Source organism: Oncorhynchus mykiss, chromosome 17 (genome assembly GCF_057628025.1).
Source record: "Oncorhynchus mykiss isolate SJ-2025 chromosome 17, ASM5762802v1, whole genome shotgun sequence".
Taxonomy (NCBI): domain Eukaryota; kingdom Metazoa; phylum Chordata; class Actinopteri; order Salmoniformes; family Salmonidae; genus Oncorhynchus; species Oncorhynchus mykiss.
In genome coordinates this window covers 1,743,047-1,763,298 of record NC_143038.1, presented here as the reverse complement: position 1 = coordinate 1,763,298, position 20,252 = coordinate 1,743,047, and the positions used below count along the sequence as shown (strand labels likewise).

The 20,252-nt window shown below is 42.9% G+C and overlaps 2 protein-coding genes across 2 annotated transcripts in view; both read right to left on the bottom strand.

Annotated features, from left to right (window-relative positions):
- Positions 1–4,987, bottom strand: part of LOC110517362 (SWI/SNF-related matrix-associated actin-dependent regulator of chromatin subfamily A member 4) — a 34,646-nt gene extending 29,659 nt beyond the window's left edge. The window contains exons 1-3 of the mRNA XM_090204392.1: positions 4,789–4,987; positions 3,952–4,239; positions 1,128–1,605 (exon numbers count right to left, since the gene is read on the bottom strand). Of these exons, the coding sequence (XP_090060518.1) occupies positions 1,128–1,605; positions 3,952–4,176 (703 nt within the window). The 5' untranslated portion in view covers positions 4,177–4,239; positions 4,789–4,987. The remainder of the gene's footprint in view (positions 1–1,127; positions 1,606–3,951; positions 4,240–4,788) is intronic.
- A 3,403-nt stretch (positions 4,988–8,390) lies between these two features.
- LOC110485632 (cysteine protease atg4da) lies at positions 8,391–18,962 on the bottom strand. Its single transcript, XM_036949267.2, has 11 exons — positions 18,275–18,962; positions 16,406–16,715; positions 15,986–16,069; positions 15,661–15,834; positions 14,853–15,216; positions 14,282–14,346; positions 13,971–14,128; positions 13,777–13,855; positions 13,600–13,676; positions 13,348–13,467; positions 8,391–10,644 (listed from the first exon to the last, which is right to left on the bottom strand). Exons 2-11 carry the CDS (start codon positions 16,665–16,667, stop codon positions 10,444–10,446), a joined length of 1,584 nt encoding a protein of 527 aa, XP_036805162.2. The 5' UTR covers positions 16,668–16,715; positions 18,275–18,962; the 3' UTR covers positions 8,391–10,443.
- Between the last annotated feature and the right edge of the window lie 1,290 nt (positions 18,963–20,252).

Below are 20,252 nucleotides of genomic sequence, written 5' to 3'. Positions count from 1 at the left end.
TGGAGACTGGCTAGGCCACTCCAGGACCTTGAAATGCTTCTTACGAAGCCACTCCTTCGTTGCCCGGGCGGTGTGTTTGGGACCATTGTCATGCTGAAAGACCCAGCCACGTTTCATCTTCAATGCCCTTGCTGATGGAAGGAGGTTTTCACTCAAAATCTCACGATACATGGCCCCATTCATTCTTTCCTTTACACGGATCAGTCGTCCTGGTCCCTTTGCAGAAAAACAGCCCCAAAGCATGATGTTTCCACCCCCATGCTTCACATTAGGTATGGTGATCTTTGGATGCAACTCAGCATTCTTTGTCCTCCAAACACGACGAGTTGAGTTTTTACCAAAAAGTTATATTTTGGTTTCATCTGACCATATGACATTCTCCCAATCTTCTTCTGGATCATCCAAATTCTCTCTAGCAGGGAGACACGTCTGGCACTGCAGGATTTGAGTCCCTGGCGGCGTAGTGTGTTACTGATGGTAGGCTTTGTTACTTTGGTCCCAGCTCTCTGCAGGTCATTCACTAGGTCCCCTGTGTGGTTCTGGGATTTTTGCTCACCGTTCTTGTGATCATTTTGACCCCACGGGGTGAGATCTTGTGTGGAGCCCCAGATCGAGGGAGATTATCAGTGGTCTTGTATGTCTTCCATTTCCTAAAAATTGCTCCCACAGTTGATTTCTTCAAACCAAGCTGCTTACCTATTGCAGATTCAGTCTTCCCAGCCTGATGCAGGTCTTCAATTTTGTTTCTGGTCTCCTTTGACAGCTCTTTGGTCATTAATACAGGTAACGAGTGGAGGACAGAGGAGCCTCTTAAAGAAGAAGTTACAGGTCTGTGAGAGCCAGAAATCTTGCTTGTTTGTAGGTGACCAAATATTTATTTTCCACCATAATCTGCAAATAAATTCATTAAAAATCCTACAATGTGATTTTCTGGATTTTTTTTCTCATTTTGTCTGTCATAGTTGAAGTGTACCTATGATGAAAATTACAGGCCTCTCGCGTCTTCTTAAGTGGGAGAACTTGCCCAATTGGTGGCTGACTAAATACTTTTTTGCCCCACTGTATTTCTGAACATTGTTCAACTGTGCACCCTCCTGAACGGACCCCTGGTGAGAGTGTGTACCTACCTTGAGAGTGTTGGTCCATGGGGCTGGGAGGAGGGCCCATGCCACTGTGCCCTCCCTGTCTCATGGGCATGCCCTTCATCTGGGCAAAGCGGGACTCCTCACTCATGCCCTTCTCATGCATACCAGTTCTCTCCATACCAGTCCTTTCCATACCAGTTCTCTCCATACCAGCCCTCTCCATACCAGTCCTCTCCATGGCAGTCCTCTCCATGGCAGTCCTCTCCATGGCAGTCCTCTCCAAGGCAGTCCTCTCCATACCAGTCCTCTCCATGGCAGTCCTCTCCATGGCAGTTCTCTCCATGGCAGTCCTCTCCATGGCATTTCTCTCCATGGCAGTCCTCTCCATGGCACTTCTCTCCATGGCACTTCTCTCCATGGCAGACCTCTCCATGGCAGTCCTCTCCATTCCAGTCCTCTCCATGGCAGTCCTCTCCATGGCAGTCCTCTCCATGGTAGTTCTCTCCATACCTTCCAGTGGCTACAGGGAGGGAGACATAGATACAAACAAATGTAGATATATCTACATGGCAACAGGTTTTGATTGTTGCAAGGAATTGTTTCAAAAAAGTGTATGCACTGTATTTATAGGGAGGAGTTCCAGTTCAAGTCAAACGTTTGGACACACCTACTCATTCAAGGTTTTTTTTTCATTTTTACTATGTTCTCCATTGTAGAATAATAGTGGAGACATCAAAACCATGAAATAACACATATGGAAGGAATCATGTAGTAACCAAAGTGTTAAACAAAGAGATTCTTCAAAGTAGCCACCCTTTGCCTTGATGACAGCTTTGCACACTCTTGGTATTCTCTCAACCAGTTCCATGAGGTAGTCACCTGGAATGCATTTCAATTAACAGGTGTGCCTTGTTAAAAGTTATTTTGTGGAATTTCTTTCCTTCTAAATGCATTTGAGCCAATCAGTTGTGTTGTGACAAGGTAGGGGTGGTATACAGGAGATAGCCCTATTTGGTAAAATACCAAGGCCATATTATAGCAAGAACAGCTCAAATAAGCAAACAGAAACGACAGTCCATCATTACTTTAAGACATGAAGGTCAGTATATGCAGAAAATTAAGAACTTTGAAAGTTTCTTCAAGTGCTGTCGCAAGAGGATAAGTTCATTAGCGTTACCAGCTTCAGAAATTGCAGCCCAAATAAATGCTTAACAGAGTTCAAATAACAGACATCTCAACATCAACTGTTCAGAGGAGACTGTGTGAATCAGGCCTTCATGGTCGAATTGCTGCAAAGAAACCACTACTAAAGGACACCAATAAGAAGAAAATACTTGGTTGGGCCAAGAAACAAGAGCAATGGACATTAAACTGGTGGAAATCTGTCCATTGGTCTGATGAGTCCAAATGTGATATTTTTGGTCCCAACCGCAGTGTCTTTGTGAGACGCAGAGTAGGTGAATGGATGATCTCCGCATGTGTGGTTCCCACCGTGAAGCATGGAGAAGGTGGTGTGATGGTGCTTTGCTGGTGACACTGTATTTAGAATTCAAGGCACACTTAACTAGCATGGCTACCACAGCATTCTGCAGCGATACGCCATCCCATCTAGTTTGCGCTTGGGGATTGGGATTATCATTTGTTTTTCAACAGGACAATGACCCAAACACACCTACAGGCTGTGTAAGGCCTATTTGACCAAGAAGGAGAGTGCCGCATCAGATGACCTGGCCTCCACAATCACCAAACCTCAACCCAATTGAGATGGTTTGGAATGAGTTTGACTGCAGAGTGAAGGAAAAGCATTCTACAATTGCTCAGCATATGTGGGAACTCCTTCAAGACTGTTGGAAAATCATTCCAGGTGAAGCTGGTTGAGACAATGACAAGAGTGTTTAAAACTGTCATCAAGGCAAAGGGTGGCTACTTTAAAGAATCTCAAATATAAAATCTAATTTGATTTGTTTAAATACTTTTTTGGTTACTACATATCTTTGCAGAAATTCAACCATGAAGGCCTGATTTACTCAGTCTCTTCTGAACAGTTGATGTTGAGATATGTTTGTTACTTGAACTCTGTGAAGCATTTATTTGGGCTGAAATTTCTGAGGCTGGCAACTCTAATGAATGTATCCTCTGCAGCAGAGGTAACTCTGGTTCTTCCTTTCCTGTGGCATTCCTCATGAGAGCCAGTTTCATCATAGCACTTGATCGTTTTTGCGACTGCACTTGAAGAAACTGTCAAAGTGTCTTAGTAATGATGTACTGTTGTTTCTCTTTGCTGATTTGAGCTGTTCTTGCCATAATATGGACTTGATCTTTCACCAAATAGGACTATCTTCTGTATACCACCCATACCTTGTCACAACACAACTAATTGGCTCAGACACATTGAGGAAAGAAATGCCACAAATTAACTTTTAAAAAGGCACACCTGTTAATTGAAATGCATTCCAGGTGACTACCTCATGAAGCTGGTTGAGAGAATGCCAAGAGTGTGCAAAGCTGCCATCAAGGCACAGGGTGGCTACTTTGAATAATCTCAAATATAAAATATATTTTTATTTGTTTAATACTGTTTTAGTTACAACATGATTCCATATGTGCTATTTCATAGTTTTGATGTCTTCACTATTATTCTACAATGTAGAAAATATTAAAAATTAAGAAAAACCCTTGAATGTGTAGGTCTGTCCAAACTTTTGACCGACACTGTAGATGGCAGACAAAGTAGCATGGAATAGAATAGAACACAACAGAAGAAAAAAAACGTAATTGTCCACACAATGTGGAAATGTGCCTTTGGTTCTGAAGGGTACAGCTGGTTAGGTACAGTAGCACTCAATAATCCACAAGGTGTCCTTACTTTGTGCAGAGTGTGCATGTTCTCCTGGGAGTATCCAGAGGGTCCAGGCTGAGGCAAGGGGTGACCTGAGGATGGAGGCCCTGGGCTGGGCCCCATCATGCTGTGAGAGGACCCCCCTGGAGAAGGACCAGGGCTGGGGCCAAGCATTGCCCCAGGAGAGGGCCCCGGACCTGGGGAAGGACCCTGTCGAGGGGTACCCCCAATGGGAGGGTCTGGAGTGGACATCCTGAATGAATGGGATGATTGGAGGGGGAAGACCCTCCTGCTATTGGATGATAGTAGGGACCACTGGAGAGCAAGACAGAGGATAAATGTGCATTAAGACTGATCATTAATTAGTACTGAAATCTCATTGGGCCTAATCTTTTAAAATGTGTGTAGTTTGTCATGTCTATAAATAAATTACTATGTAATAAGCGTTTTAATAGGACCCACCCATGATAGCTAAATGGTATGGCCATAATAAAATGAATGTTTGGAATGATGACATGCCGGAGGTTATTGAAGAAATATATAAAGCCAATAACCTATCGATTATCAGTGTATCGCTACGAAGTCGCGATTGCTTCATAGAAAAATATGATTTCACTAGTTATCCATCCTTTCTGTCTGGCAGTTTGATGCACTCACACCCTGCGCTGCATCAAAGCACTCGTTGCGCACAGCCTCTCGTTGCATAGCAATTACACCGCTGTTTATACACGTCGGTCTATCGACTCAACTTAAAAAGGGGGAGACATGAACATTATATTATCCCTTGCCTATAGAGCATTAAATGGGAGTCTCGATGAAGGGGGAATGGCGGACTGTCTGTGATTGTGCCACAGTCGGACTTACCCGGGATAAATTCAAGGCTCGCCGGTGTCCCGTTGTCCTGAATTTGGTTCTATTAGACACGTCGCGACTATCGTAATTAATGTTCTCACCCTTGCTCTTTCGTAAACAGTGGAGCTGCGCTTGAAGCGGTTATTTGATTCAACGACGTGGCTCGAGCGCCCCCTCCCTCACGGTTGCAGTGAGGACCGACTGTAGAGTCACCGCCGCCGAGAATTGCGCATGCGTCCCTGTGCAGCAACAGAGCCAAGGTAGCCTATTGTGTATTGTTACAAACTGACCGTAGGCTAGGATACACACTGTACATTGTATATTAGTTATTTGTCTTGTCTAGATTTCCAAGTCATATGTTATTTCATGATCGATATTTCGATAAAAAAAACAATGCAAAGATGAATCGTTCGCACAGACTGAGCAGTGACTCTTATTTCCAGACCGAATTTAGATCAACATCAGTTCCAAGGATACTATTTGATTTGAAGCCATGTTACAGATGTTCTATCTAAACCAAATACCACCATCCATGTAGGGGCATACAGTGACTTCACAACACAGATTCAACCACAAACACAATGTATTGTGTAAAGGGTTATGGAATGTCATGTAATATTTTAAATAGTATATAACTGCCTTAACGTTGCTGGACCCCAGGAAGAGTAGCTGCTGACGGGATCCTTTATAAATACAAAGACCAGGGAGGTTTTCCAATGCAAAGAAGGGCACCTATTGGTAGATGGGTAAAACAATGATAAAAAAGCAGACATTGAACAACCCTTTGAGCATGGTGATGTTATAAATTACACTTTGGATGGTGTATCAATACACTACAAATATACAGGCGTCCTTCCTAACTCAGTTGCCGGAAAGGAAGGAAACCGCTCAGGAAACTGCTCATGACGCCAATGGTGACTTTAAAACAGTTTAATGGCTGTGATAGGAGAACACAGAGGATGGATCAACAACATTGTAGTTACTCCACAAATGTAACCTAAATGACAGAGTGGAAAGAAGGAAGCTTGTACAGAATAAAAACATTGTCTAAAACATGCATCCTGTTTGCAATAAGGCACTAAAGTAAAACAGCAAAAAATGTGGCAAAGAAATTAACTTTATGTCCCGAATACAAAGCATGTTTGGGGCAAATCCAACACAACACATCACAGAGAGATCCTTGATAAAAAACCTGGTCCAGAGCACTCAGGACCTCAGACTGGGGCGAAGGAACAGGATAACGACCCTAAGCACACAGCCAAGACTACGCAGGAGTGGCTTCAGGGCAAGTCTCTGAATGTCCTTGAGTGGCCCAGCCAGAGCCCAGACTTGAACCAGATCGAACATCTCTGGAGAGACCTGATAATAGCTGTGCATCGAAGCTCCCCATCCAACCTGACAGAGCTTGAGAGGATCTGCAGAGAAGAATGGGAGAAACTCCCCAAATACAGGTGTTCCAAGCTTGTAGTGTCATACCCAAGAAGACTTGAGGCTGTAATTGCTGCTTCAACAAAGTACTGAGTAAAGGGACTGAATACATATGCAAATGTGATATTTCAGTTTATTTTTAATACATTTCTAAACCTGTTTTTGCTTTGTCATTGAGGCATTGTGTGCAGATAGATAAGGGGAAAAACAATGTAATCCATTTTAGGATAAGGCTGTAATGTGACAAAATTCTGAAAAAGTCAAGTGGAATGAATACTTTTAGAATGCACTGGTGTGTATATATACAATGGGGAGAATAAGTATTTGATAACCTGCCAAATCGGCAGTGTTTCCTACTTACAAAGCATGTAGAGGTCTGTAATTTATCATAAGTACACTTCAACTGTGAGAGACGGAATCTAAAACAAAAATCCAGAAAATCACATTGTATGATTTTTAAATAATGAATTTGCATTTTATTGCATGACATAAGTATTTGATACATCAGAAAAGCAGAACTTAATATTTGGTACAGAAACCTTTGTTTGCAATTACAGAGATCATATGTTTCCTGTAGTTCTTGACCAGGTTTGCACACACTGCAGCAGGGATTTTGGCCCACTCCTCCATACAGACCTTCTCCAGATCTTTCAGGTTTCGGGGCTGTCGCTGGGCAATACGGACTTTCAGCTCCCTCCAAAGATTTTCTATTGGGTTCAGCTCTGGAGACTGGCTAGGCCACTCCAAGACCTTGAGATGCTTCTTACGGAGCCACTCCTTAGTTGCCCTGGCTGTGTGTTTTGGGTCGTTGTCATGCTGGAAGACCCAGCTACGACCCATCTTCAATGCTCTTACTGAGGGAAGGAGGTTATTGGCCAAGATCTCGCAATACATGGCCCCATCCATCCTCCCCTCAATACGGTGCAGTCGTCCTGTCCCCTTTGCAGAAAAGCATCCCCAAAGAATGATGTTTCCACCTCCATGCTTCACGGTTGGGATGGTGTTCTTGGGGGTTGTACTCATCCTTCTTCTTCCTCCAAACACAGCGAATTTTTGTCTCATCAGACCACATGACCTTCTCCCACTCCTCCTCTGGATCATCCAGATGGTCATTGGCAAACTTCTGGCAGGCCTGGACATACGCTGGCTTGAGCAGGGGGACCTTGCGTGCGCTGCAGGATTTTAATCCATGACGGCGTAGTGTGTTACTAATGGTTTTCTTTGAGACTGTGGTCCCAGCTCTCTTCAGGTCATTGATCAGGTCCTGCCGTGTAGTTCTGGGCTGATCCCTCACCTTCCTCATGATCATTGATGCCCCACGAGGTGAGATCTTGCATGGAGCCCCAGACCGAGGGTGATTGACCGTATATCTTGAACTTCTTCCATTTTCTAATAATTGCGCCAACAGTTGTTGCCTTCTCACCAAGCTGCTTGCCTATTGTCCTGTAGCCCATCCCAGCCTTGTGCAGGTCTACAATTTTAACCCTGATGTCCTTACACAGCTCTCTGGTCTTGGCCATTGTGGAGAGGTTGGAGTCTGTTTGATTGCGTGTGTGGACAGGTGTCTTTTATACAGGTAACAAGTTCAAACAGGTGCAGTTAATACAGGTAACGAGTGGAGAACAGGAGGGCTTCTTAAAGAAAAACTAACAGGTCTATGAGAGCCAGAATTCTTACTGGTTGGTAGGTGATCAAATACTTATGTCATGCAATAAAATGCAAATTAATTACTTAAAAATCATACAATCTGATTTTCTGGATTTTTGTTTTAGATTCTGTCTCTCACAGTTGAAGTGTACCTATGATAAATTACAGACCTCTACATGCTTTGTAAGTAGGAAAACCTGCAAAATCGGCAGTGTATCAAATACTTGTTCTCCCCTAATAAATATATATATATATATATATAATTTTTTTTTTTTTAAGTGAATTTTTCCCTCCACAAAAAGTTAATTAATTTGAATCGCAATTTGTTACAACAAAATATGGAAAAAATCAAGGGGTGTGAATACTTTCTCAAGGCACTGTAGGAGATAGTGGTTTTTATACAGGATAAAGATTGTGACTGTGGGACAATAGATACTTGGATAAGGAGGTTGTTACTTGCCAGAATCCTGGCTGGCACAAAAACAACATACACATGTAGGCCAAGAGTTCAATTCATCTTATATTCAGACAATAAATACAAAAAAAGTTAACTTTAATAACATTCTATACAACAGTTTACAAAGTCATGTTGTCCACATGAATGCAGTCCCTTATTAGGGTGGTCATTAGCACATTTAAGACTTCTACATATGCCAATTCTTCACTTTATTTAGAAAATAAATGTCACCTTTATGAGATAATATACACATGGACAAGAATGAAATACACAGATTACTGGGGTGAATCCTAACTCGCTAACCTCACATTCTCACTTATTCTCCCATTGACTTCAATGAATGATCAGTGAACATTCAGGTTAAGTGAAAGTCAAGATTTGCCCCTTAGAGGATACCTGTTGCACACAGGTCAGAAGCCTAATTAAAATGTGAGATCAAGCATCCAATCAACAGTGTTTTAACCACTTCCCAGACTATTTCATTTTGGGGTTGAGGGAGCTTGGGGGGGTTTAATGCTTAGATCAGGGCTGTTCAATGTCGGTCCTGGTTTTCATCCTCTCCTTCTAATAAGGAGAGACCTGGCTGAGACACCAGGTGAGTGCAATTAACTACCAGGTAGAAACAAAGAAAACAATTGTTTTGGCCCTCCAGGACCAGAATTGAACAGCCCTGGCTTAGATATTAATATGCAGGTCTCCAAAGTTCAAGGCTTTTAACTCTACCATAATAAATCGAAGTTACACGTGTTCAAAAATGCAAAAACATCTGAGTCCAAAGTGAGGCATCCCCCTGCCAGTACTCAGCAGCACCACCTTGTTAAAAACATTATGGAGGACCCTAAAAGGAATGGAGTTCAGAATCACTCATTCAACAAGTCTCACTACAACCAAAAACTGTCCTCATCCAAAAAGGCATCCTATTCTCTATGTAGTGCACGATGTAGGGAATAGGGTGTCATTTTGGACATAGCTTCTTTGTAAATGGATCATTTCCCATCATCTAGATAGGCGCTAGTGAAACACATTACACAAAAGGGGCTATTGTTGTAACAGTGGATTCCTGTTAGTGTGTTGCAAGTTGATACTGGTAGACTAATTGACAAGAGAGAGCTGATGAAATAGTATGAGAGTGTAGCAGACCTGGGGTTCAATTAGTATTGGTTTTCTGAGCTTGCTTGGTGTTTTCTGAGCTTGCTAGGGCAAAAAGAATAGTCCCAAAAGTAAGTGCCTTTTGGAATAAAAAAAAAGTAAATACTATTTGAACCCAGGTCTGGAAAACAGTGAGCGAGGTTAGGTAGGGAGCCCCGTCCAGGTCATTTACTGTTGCCTGAATGGTGTGTCAAAGGACATCACAACTAAAGAGAGGGTTGGAATGCTGCAATGAAATTCATATAGCCATGTAGTATGAATATAGTACTATAGCCATGACACGGAATTAAGATGGCATAGGGAATATAAGAGTACAGTAGAGGAATGTGAACGTAACAGCAAATCAACACACCAACAGCTTCAGTTCACACAAATAATTTCACACACACACTTAATAAATCTTACAAAACAGAAATGTAAAAATTGTACAGCAGTATTATAATACAAGTCAGAGAGAAGAGGGCTGAGTACCTTGTCTTCCACTACTAGTGACCCCTGTCATGTAGCATGTATCAAACAGGCTCAGTGTTTCCAGTTGTTATTGTTCCCAAAATGAAGTCAAAGGCCCCATCCCAAATCCCTACAGCCTTGGAGATCTGAGCGGAATTGATTGGTATAAATAAGCAATATGGTGAAGTTTACACCTAGCCTAGTTAATATTACTAACACCTGTCAGATCCTCTCAGATCTCCATAAGTGTATAGGGCTTAGGGTCCATTTGGGATGGGGCAACAATCCAATTTAGTAATGCCTAGCGTTAGTTTCTAAGACCTGTTTCTGCCCAGACAAAGACAGGCCGACAGTGAGATTCAGTTGAAGCCTCGCCTCGAATATGATGGACACAAATGCCAGAGTTTGTGATATAGCAGAAAGCATACATCTACTTTGAGCTCTATAAAAACAGGGAAATGGAATCCATCCCAAAATTCTAAGTCAGTCTTTTCCCGTTTGCTTACATTTCGTTCCTCAGGAACACAAACCAGTACTCACAAGAAGACAAAGTCGTCAGAGCTGCCTATGTTGTTGCTCCTGCTGAGCTTGCCTTGGGGCAGCATGTGGGCGGGGCCAGGGGTGGGGGAGGTGTCATAGTGAGGATAGGAGGAGCTGTGGCCCACCAGTCCATAGTCCTGGGCCTGGCCCTCCACGAAGGTAAAGATGGGGTACTTCTCTTCGGGCGACGATAGGGCCTGGGGTGGGGGAATATGAAAGTGTTGAATTGGTCACTTATTAAAGTCACCCAGAATAAGATGGGCGCGAACCCATCACTTATGTAAGTGATGTATACAGTAACAGTTAGAGCAACTGATGTATACAGTTGGTGTAGTCAGTCAAAAGTTTGGACACACCTACTCATTCCATGATTTTTTCATTATTTTTGCTATTTTCTTTTAAAAAAAATTTTTATTACCCATTTTCTCCCCAATTTCATGGTATCCAATTGTTGTAGTAGCTACTATCTTGTCTCATCGCTACAACTCCCGTACGGGCTCGGGAGAGACGAAGGTTGAAAGTCATGCGTCCTCCGATACACAAACCAACCAAGCCGCACTGCTTCTTAACACAGCACGCATCCAACCCGGAAGCCAGCCGCACCAATGCGCCGGAGGAAACACCGTGCACCTGGCCACCCTGGTTAGCGCACACTGCGCCCAGCCCGCCACAGGAGTCGCTGGTGCGCGATGAGACAAGGACACCCCTACCGACCAAGCCCTCCCTAACCCAGGTGACGCTAAGCCAATTGTGCGTCGCCCCACGGACCTCCCGGTCGCGGCCGGTTACGACAGAGCCTGGGCGCGAACCCAGGGACTCTGATGGCACAGCTGGCGCTGCAGTACAGCGCCCTTAACCACCCGGGAGGCCCATTTTGCTATTTTCTACATTGCCCAAGCAAGTCTCATCTTCTTATTGGTGTCCTTTAGTAGTGGTTTCTTTGCAGCAATTCGACCATGAAGGCCTGATTTTCACAGTCTCCTCTGAACAGTTGATATTGAGATGTGTCTGTTACTTGAACACTGTGAAGCATTTATTTGGGCTGCAATCTGAGGCTGGTAACTCTAATGAACTTGTCCTCTGCAGCAGAGGTAACTCTGGGTCTTCCTTTCCTGTGGCGGTCCTCATGAGAACCAGTTTCATCACAGCGCTGGATGGTTTTTGCGACTGAACTTTAAGAAACTGTCAATGATCTTGACATTTTCCAGATTGACTGACCATCATGTCTTAAAGTAGATGGACTGTCATTTGTCTTTGCTTCTTTGAGCTGTTCTTGACATAATATGGACTTGGTCTTTTACCAAATAGGGCTATCTTCTGTATATCACTCCTACCTTGCCACAACACAACTGATTGGCTCAAACGCATTGAGGAAAGAGGCACACCTGTTAATTGAAATGCATTCCAGGTGACTACCTCATGAAGCTGGTTGAGAGAATGCCAAGAGTGTGCAAAGCTGTCATCAAGGCAAAGAGTGGCTACTTTGAACAATCTGAAATATATTTTGATTTGTTTAACACTTTTTTGGTTGCTAAATGATTCCATACGTGTTATTTAATAGTTTTGATGTCTTCACTACTGTCCTACAACGTAGAAAATAGTCAAAATAAAGAAAAAAACATGACATGAGTAGGTGTCAACTTTTGAATGGTTCTGTATAAGTGATGTATCCAGTAACTGATGTATAAGTGCAGTCAGTATCCAGTAACGGATGTATAAGTGCTGTATCCAGTAACTGATGTATAAGTGCTGTATCCAGTAACTGATGTATAAGTGCTGTATCCAGTAACTGATGTATAAGTGCTGTATCCAGTAACTGATGTATAAGTGATGTATCCAGTAACAGATGTATAAGTGCTGTATCCAGTAACTGATGTATAAGTGCTGTATCCAGTAACTGATGTATAAGTGCTGTATCCAGTAACTGATGTATAAGTGCTGTATCCAGTAACTGATGTATAGGTGCTGTATCCAGTAACAGATGTATAGGTGCTGTATCCAGTAACAGATGTATAGGTGCTGTATCCAGTAACTGATGTATAGGTGCTGTATCCAGTAACTGATGTATAAGTGCTGTATCCAGTAACAGATGTATAGGTGCTGTATCCAGTAACTGATGTATAGGTGCTGTATCCAGTAACTGATGTATAAGTGCTGTATCCAGTAACAGATGTATAGGTGCTGTATCCAGTAACTGATGTATAGGTGCTGTATCCAGTAACTGATGTATAAGTGCAGTATCCAGTAACTGATGTATAAGTGCAGTATCCAGTAACTGATGTATAAGTGCTGTATCCAGTAACTGATGTATAAGTGCTGTATCCAGTAACTGATGTATAAGTGCTGTATCCAGTAACTGATGTATAAGTGCTGTATCCAGTAACTGATGTATAAGTGCTGTATCCAGTAACTGATGTATAAGTGCTGTATCCAGTAACTGATGTATAAGTGATGTATCCAGTAACTGATGTATAAGTGCTGTATCCAGTAACTGATGTATAAGTGATGTATCCAGTAACTGATGTATAAGTGCTGTATCCAGTAACTGATGTATAGGTGCTGTATCCAGTAACTGATGTATAAGTGCTGTATCCAGTAACTGATGTAGAAGTGATGTATCCAGTAACTGATGTAGAAGTGATGTATCCAGTAACTGATGTAGAAGTGATGTATCACTGACGTGTAACATGTCTATCTATCTATAAGTGACGAATAAGCCATCTAAGTTGCGTTGCTTCAACTCATGCATCTATAAATCATATCAGCGTCAAAGATCTATAAATTAAAGATCTATAAATGATCTATATGTGATGCATAACTAATGTATAAATGATGCATAAGTGAGGAATGTATACATGAGTAAGAAGAGACTTGAAATGAGGACAAGAGGCTGAGCTCACCACACAGACGGCAGAACACAGAGACTCAAAGTCCTTCTTGTTCTTGGCGTAGAAGCCTATAGTACAGCTGGGGTCCATGCGACTAAAGGGCATCTTCCTGGGCGAGCTACAGTGGAACGACTGGGGAGGTGGGGAGCGAGAGAGGGAGAGCATTACAGACAAGGTACACGTCTGAATCTGAAATGACCTACTTTGATCCAGTCAAAACATGCTTATCTGGGTCATAGCAGAGCGATATAAAGTCCAGCCAACCTCCAGTGGGAAGTTGTCTTGAGTGACATCCACCACGGCCTGACAGTAGTGAGGGTCCAGATACAGCAGCTGCTCGTCTGATTGGACAGGAAATAAGAAGAAGGCGAGGTTAGGTTAAATGACAGCCCACTGTCCAATCAGAAGCAACTGAACCAGGAAGAAGAGTGCATTTCTTACCTTGGCAGCCGATAAAGAACAGCGAATGCTTGGGTTTGCCGCCGATGATCCCGATACAGCATTCTAACCTGAGAATGTTCTTCAGACACAAAGAAATCCATATTCATGTTAGAGTGACATCAACCATGGAGAAATAACAAGCTTTGTGACGAAGGTTAGGTTATGAAAGTGTGTGTGTACATGCGTGTACACACCCTGACACACTTGATGTAGGAGGGGTTGAGAGAGTCTCCACCTAGTCGGACTGGAACCAGAATGATGACAGACTTCCAGCCTGGACCACTGGGCTCAGGATCTGATATACTCTGGTTCAACGACTGGTCACACAGATGCACCACGTCCTTTTTGTACACTGAAAGAAACACACAATGCTACTATGGGCCTAAGTTTCACTAGGTGGACCAAACATACAATATCTGGAGAATTCGACAAATGACAACACCAACCAACAACACCAACCAACCAACCACCCAGTAGGAAAGGTACAGTGTAAAGTCAAACTCACCGGTACAATCCTGCGCTACATATACAGCCAGGTTGTGAACCTCAGAAGTCTTGGCAACTGCTTTTCTGGAAAACAAACATACGGCTCATGTTTAATGTCACAACATACTGATGCTACTGGGCATGAAGTAAATATCAGGGTTTGGTTCAATTCCATTTCAATTCAGAAAGTAAACCAAATGTTGATTCTAATTCCAAATGCTCCTCATTGAACAACATTGAAAACAATTGGAATTTCAGTTTACTTCCTGAATTGAGTGGAATTGTAATGTAATTGACTCCAACCCTGGTAAACGTCAACATGCAGTCAGGCATACCACCGAGCCTTCTTAAAAAATATAATAGCAACCAAAACATCTACACAATAAAGGTGCATCAGTAAACATGTCTGCTGGAGATCATTCTGATGCACTATGGCATTACAGACATCTATCAAAAATCTAAGTACAGAAATCAAATGCATGCTAATGCCATCACTGACTTGAATGAGGTATGTTCTATAGATTCTACTTCTATGGCTGATGCTCTGACAGCATCATTATCTTGACCACACCCCATGGAGGGCTCCTCACCGTAGTATGTGTGCCACCACTGAGGGGCCGTACCAGTCCCCCGCCTTCTTCCCTGAGCTCTTCCCCAATTCTACCAGCTGGTGCACCCCAAACGGGGCCGGGGGCTCATCCCCAAACCAGGTCACAACCCTCCGGTGGAGGGGCTCAGCCTGCCTGTCCCTGCCCGACTCGGGCTTCTTCTTCTGGGTATGGTTGAGAGCCGTGCCCCCTGGCATGGAGTTCTTCTGGGGCGTGGTGGGGGTCCGCGAGGAGGAGGAGTAGCCGAAGGAGGGGATGGGTACGCCACCAGCACGGGACGGGGAGCGGGGTCTCAGAGCCTCAAAGTCTACATCAGCGAACTGCTGGGCGTCTGGCCACGACCAGTCTAGACAACACAATACAGACAGTTAGTAGTGATCGATGGAGAGGTGGATGGAGGAGACAGAGGAGAGAGAGGGGAGACCAGGAAAGAGAGAGAGAGAAACAGTTGAAGAGAGATGTGGCAGAAAGAGAAACAAGAGTGAGAGAGAGAGACAGGGGCCCCATCCCAAATGGACCCCTACGCCCTACGCACTGGTGAAGATCTGAGAGGATCTGACAGGTGTATGCAATATGTTAATAGCTCCACCCTGCTAGGTGTAAGTTTCACTGATCATATTGCTTATACCAAACAAATCCTCTCAGATCTCCACAATTGTATGTGCATAGGGGTCCATTTGGGATTGGATTGGACCAGATTTGGTGCAGTTGTCTCAGAGTTAGGAAGAGGACCCATCTTTGTATCTCTACCCATTTAGAGCCCTCTTTCTAACTCTATGAGTTGTCTCACCTCGTGGCAGCAGATGTAGCAGTAGGCCTTGGGCCAGCAGCATCTGTCCGCTCCGCAGCATGCAGCCCCAGCCACAGTCTGTAGTCAAGGTGGAGCCCTCCAGCTGGGGGAACTCCCTACGGTAGGTCAGCCACAGCCGAGACACGAACGCCCGCCTGAACCGCTCCACCTCGTCTGGAAGGGTAGAGAGATACCCAGTGAGCAGAACTGGTTAAAATACATATTTCCAACCCGTTTTTCCACACTGGGTATGGAGCAGAGAGAGTCATCTATTTTACCAGGAAGTATTTTGAAGTTGGGAGTGGGGTTGTTGGAGGTTAGCTACCTTCACTATTGAGCAGATAGGAGTGGCCCATTACAGTCACCGGAGAGCTCTTGTTGAATGTGGTCTTCGACTTGACTGACCAGCCTAAAGAGGGAAAAGAAACAGAACGGACCTTTTTAGAGGGGATTCTTTATGTCTTGATGACTGGGTGAGGAAGGGGGAAGTTGACTTCGGGAGGGCTATTACACATAGCTTTGTATGAGACTTCTGTTGAGAAAAAAAAAAAGACCTAACAAAGATTATTCACACAGAAAGTACAAAGACTATAAAATCCCCCTTGTTGCTATTTCTTAAGAAAATAAAAAGCCATTGTTAAACCGACTGTATAGAAAAACTGGAAGTTATGTTTGTCGCTAGTTAAACAGCTATATAGAACTATCCGCCTTATGGAAAAAAGTTCAAATGAACCCACTGACTGACCGTATTTGACATTATTCCACGCCGACATCAGCTTGGTCTTGAGTTTGTCCACCTCGTCTGGCTCTCCAGCGGTGGTGGCATCTCTGGTTCCACCCCCACCGACATCAGTACCCTGCCGCTTCCCAAAGCCACTTCCTCCGCCAGGGTCCACCAGCTGTGGCTGCTGAGGCCTCTTGGTCTCCTCTCTCTGGAGGGTGTCATCCTGACACACCACTCCTACTCCCCCCACATACTGAACTGCACTGGGAGACACGGAGTTCATGGCTCAGGCTTACAGCAGGGCTCTGCAGATCCTCATAGCAATAGGGACCTGACGGAAGAGAGGGATGAGAGAGAGAGAGGGGTGGGGAAGAGAGATAAACATTGATTTTCTACGACAGTGCATGCATGTGTAATTTGATTAGCCATGGAGTAAGTGCTATATGTGTCGCTCTCCTTTTGTCTGTCCAGCACTAAGATGAAGTTTAAACATTAACATTGAAAGAGAGAAAGGTTAAGCTAGTTGTACGTCTAAACAATGACTGATTTGAGGCCGACTTTCTCTCATTTCATGCTGATTCACAAGAAAGTGGATCTGAAAGTGGCAGGGATTAAACATTTTTGACGACTTTGCTATTATTATGCAGACCATTGCAGCTGTCGCAGTGGTTAGGCTAGTGAATGCTATTGGGAAAAACAATATTAGTCACAGTCAGTTTCAAAGTAAACCACTTCTCCCTCCTTCCCCTGCGCTGAACAAAATTAAATGCGAAATGCTACAATTTCAAAATTTTTACTGAGTTACAGTTCACAGAAGGAAATCCTTAAATTGAAATAAATGAATTATGCCTTAATCTATGGATTTCACATGACTGGGAATACAGACATGCTGGGCTGGCTTAGTTACACGTGGCCTGCGGTTGTAAGGTTGGTTGGATGTACTGCCAAATTTTCTGAAACGACTTGAGGCGGTTTATGGTAGAGAAATGAACATTAAATTATTTGGAAACATCTGTTGTGGACATTCCTGCAGTCAGCATGCCAATTGCACACTCCCTCAACTTGAGACATCTGTGGCATTGTGTTGTGACACAAATCTGCACATTTTAGAGTGGCCTTTTATTGTCCCCAGCACAAGGTGCACCTGTGGCTTTGTATGCCATTTAATCAGCTTCTTGATATCTGTCAGGAGGATGGATTATCTTGGCAAAGGAGAAATTGTCACTAACAGGGATGTAAACAAATTTGTGTACCAAATTTGAGAAAAATAAGCTTTTAGCGCATATGGAAAATGTCTGGGATCTTTTATTTCATCTCATGAAACATAGGACTGTTGCGTTTTATATTTTTGTTCAGTATAGTTGAAAAAAGATGTGGGTATCACTAAGTTTAGAGTCATCACAGGATGATGTGCCTGAGTGACAAGAGAACAGATGTTAACAGACATGGTAACACTGGAATGTAGAACAAGTGACTTCACTTCCTACTCTGTACTGAAACTGGAAATAGTTTATTTAACCTAATGAGGAATTTCTGTCCTTTCTGGGAAAACACGATAGAATAGCCATCATGTGATTGGTGTGTGACAACAAACAGCTGGGGGTGACAGTGAGAAGCCTTGGTAGCGGATGGTCAAAAGATGTAGCTAACTAGCCTTTTCTACACCGTAGCCTTTCTATTAGCTATGATAATCATCCTGTTATTTAAAGAAGTAACCAAGCTGTCACGTTTCTTAAAAATCACTAGCTCTAACATGACAGCTAGTTAGTTACACCTATTAAGGGGCTACAGTCTGGCTTAATTAGATGATATTGGCTTAACTACTAATTTACCTAGCTAGTTACTAGATAAACATCATCCAACACAACATAGCCAAGATCATAACCTTACCACTTTGTGAAGAGTGTCATTGACATGAGAGGTCTTTAACCAAGTAAAATCGTAAAATTGCTTGATAGGACGGCGACGGCTCGGAAGTGCAGGGTTGAGACCACGTACTACGTAGCTTTGCTGTGGTAACTCAATACAGACAGTTAGCTGCCAAGCTACAGTAGCTAGCTAGCTGTCAACGGATCTGGTTAGCAACTTTGTAAAAAACAGGCTAACGCGTTAATGTCTCGCCTTTCTTGACGACTCCAGGACAACCACAGCCAATGTCAGCGATTAAAATGAAATTTTCTTCAGCCAACGAGTAACGTTAAACTCAGTCGAATTATAGTTCACCCAGCGATTTACTTCGCGTGCTAGCTAGTTAGCTTGCAGGATCAGCGGGTTGACAACATACAATAAGGATGGCTCTTGATACTTCCTGATAGGCTGTACTAACAACGTGATTGGTCAACCTACTGAAACGAGCAACTATATTGATTTATATCCTAACAATAAATCATAGCGCGCGTATTATTGGCTAATATTTTACAGATTGACGTTCGTCATATTATGTAAATAAGCTGGCGTCTATGGGGTGTAAAGACCTAGTGTAACTGTGTGAATGAAATGAGATCATGCATTTTATTAAAATTAACCTGTACTGCATATCCTTGTCATGCTCCCCTGAGCATGTCATGTGACTAATCGTGCAAACTACCAAAAGTCTGCTGTCTAAATATCGTTCAGTCATAATTGTAGAACTCTGGGATGATCTTGTTGTATATTTCTCAACTAGCTAAGTCTCTATATAACTTTACCCTGAGCAAAAAATACTTTCAAAAAAATTCCAATAACATAGATAAGAAACTCGAATTCATTGTTAATGTTATGATACTTATGAGTAAATTCTATATTCATAAATTACTTGTTTTAATGTCCCCGGATTTTAAGCCTTTACATATGACTTTGTAGGTCTTTTGAATTCCCTTTAGTTACAAAAAAAAGTATTTGTACATTCAAATATTATTGTTGATGTATAAAGAAATTGCAATCTCTCATCTCCTTTATTTGATTTATATTATTTATTTAGATGTGTATGTGTACAGGGGTGTGTGTAATGTGAGATCTTGCCTGACTTTAATATTGAATTGTTATTTTTTGTCAATATTTTTTAATACGCGTGCACAAAACATAGATAAACCAAAAAAGTCTTGTTTTTATTTCGCAATCCTGGATTTGCCAGGGGACATTGGCATTTTACTGGCATTCTGTTGCAACTGGGAACTTTCTGATGTTGAAGAACATTGTGCCATAGCATGACAGGAGAGCTACATGTATAAGACTGGACCCGTCTAGCTAAGCACCAGTGTTCGATACAGACACAACACATCAGTGACACATAGACAGACATACAGTAGATAGATACTGTAGACATAGAAATATAAAACAGTGATACATAGTGATATATAGTGATACATATTGTAGATTTTATAGATATAGATAGACCCACAGTAAATAGATATACATCTGCATTGCTTGTTGTTTGGGGTTTTAGGCTGGGTTTCTGTATAGCACTTTGTGACATCGGCTGATGTAAAAAGGGCTTGATAAATACATTTGATTTATTGATATACTGGTGCATAGATATAGTGAGACCTAGACACTGAAGCCATGTTCGTTCAATGTGCCAAGACTCTCCTCTACGTCCTGTCTCTAAGCCAATCAACTGCTGCTGCTCTAGGCTGTAAGGACCTCGTTAAGCCCATGGATCCACCACGAATAGACCAGCAGCTCTTGGGGAGATGGGCCCTCGTCGCAGGAAGCCTGAGCAACCCTTTATCCCTTTAGGCTCTCGACCAGGCGATGGATGAGTACAGGCGACAGGTGGAGTGCCTGGGGCTGCCTCTGCCAGTGGTGATGGAGCCTGGGAATGCCCTCTGTGGATATTCTGTCTTTTGTCTAATCTGGAGAGATAAAAGATTGATCAGTGTGATCAGAG

Coding starts and splice junctions, on each gene's coding strand:
- LOC110485632 (XM_036949267.2), bottom strand. CDS start 16,667: ATGAACTCCGTGTCTCCCAGTGCAGTTCAGTATGTGGGGGGAGTAGGA. Junction 15,835..15,985: donor CTATCTGCTCAATAGTGAAG/GTAGCTAACCTC, acceptor CTACCCTTCCAG/ACGAGGTGGAGCGGTTCAGG. Junction 13,856..13,970: donor CCTACATCAAGTGTGTCAGG/GTGTGTACACGC, acceptor TTGTGTCTGAAG/AACATTCTCAGGTTAGAATG.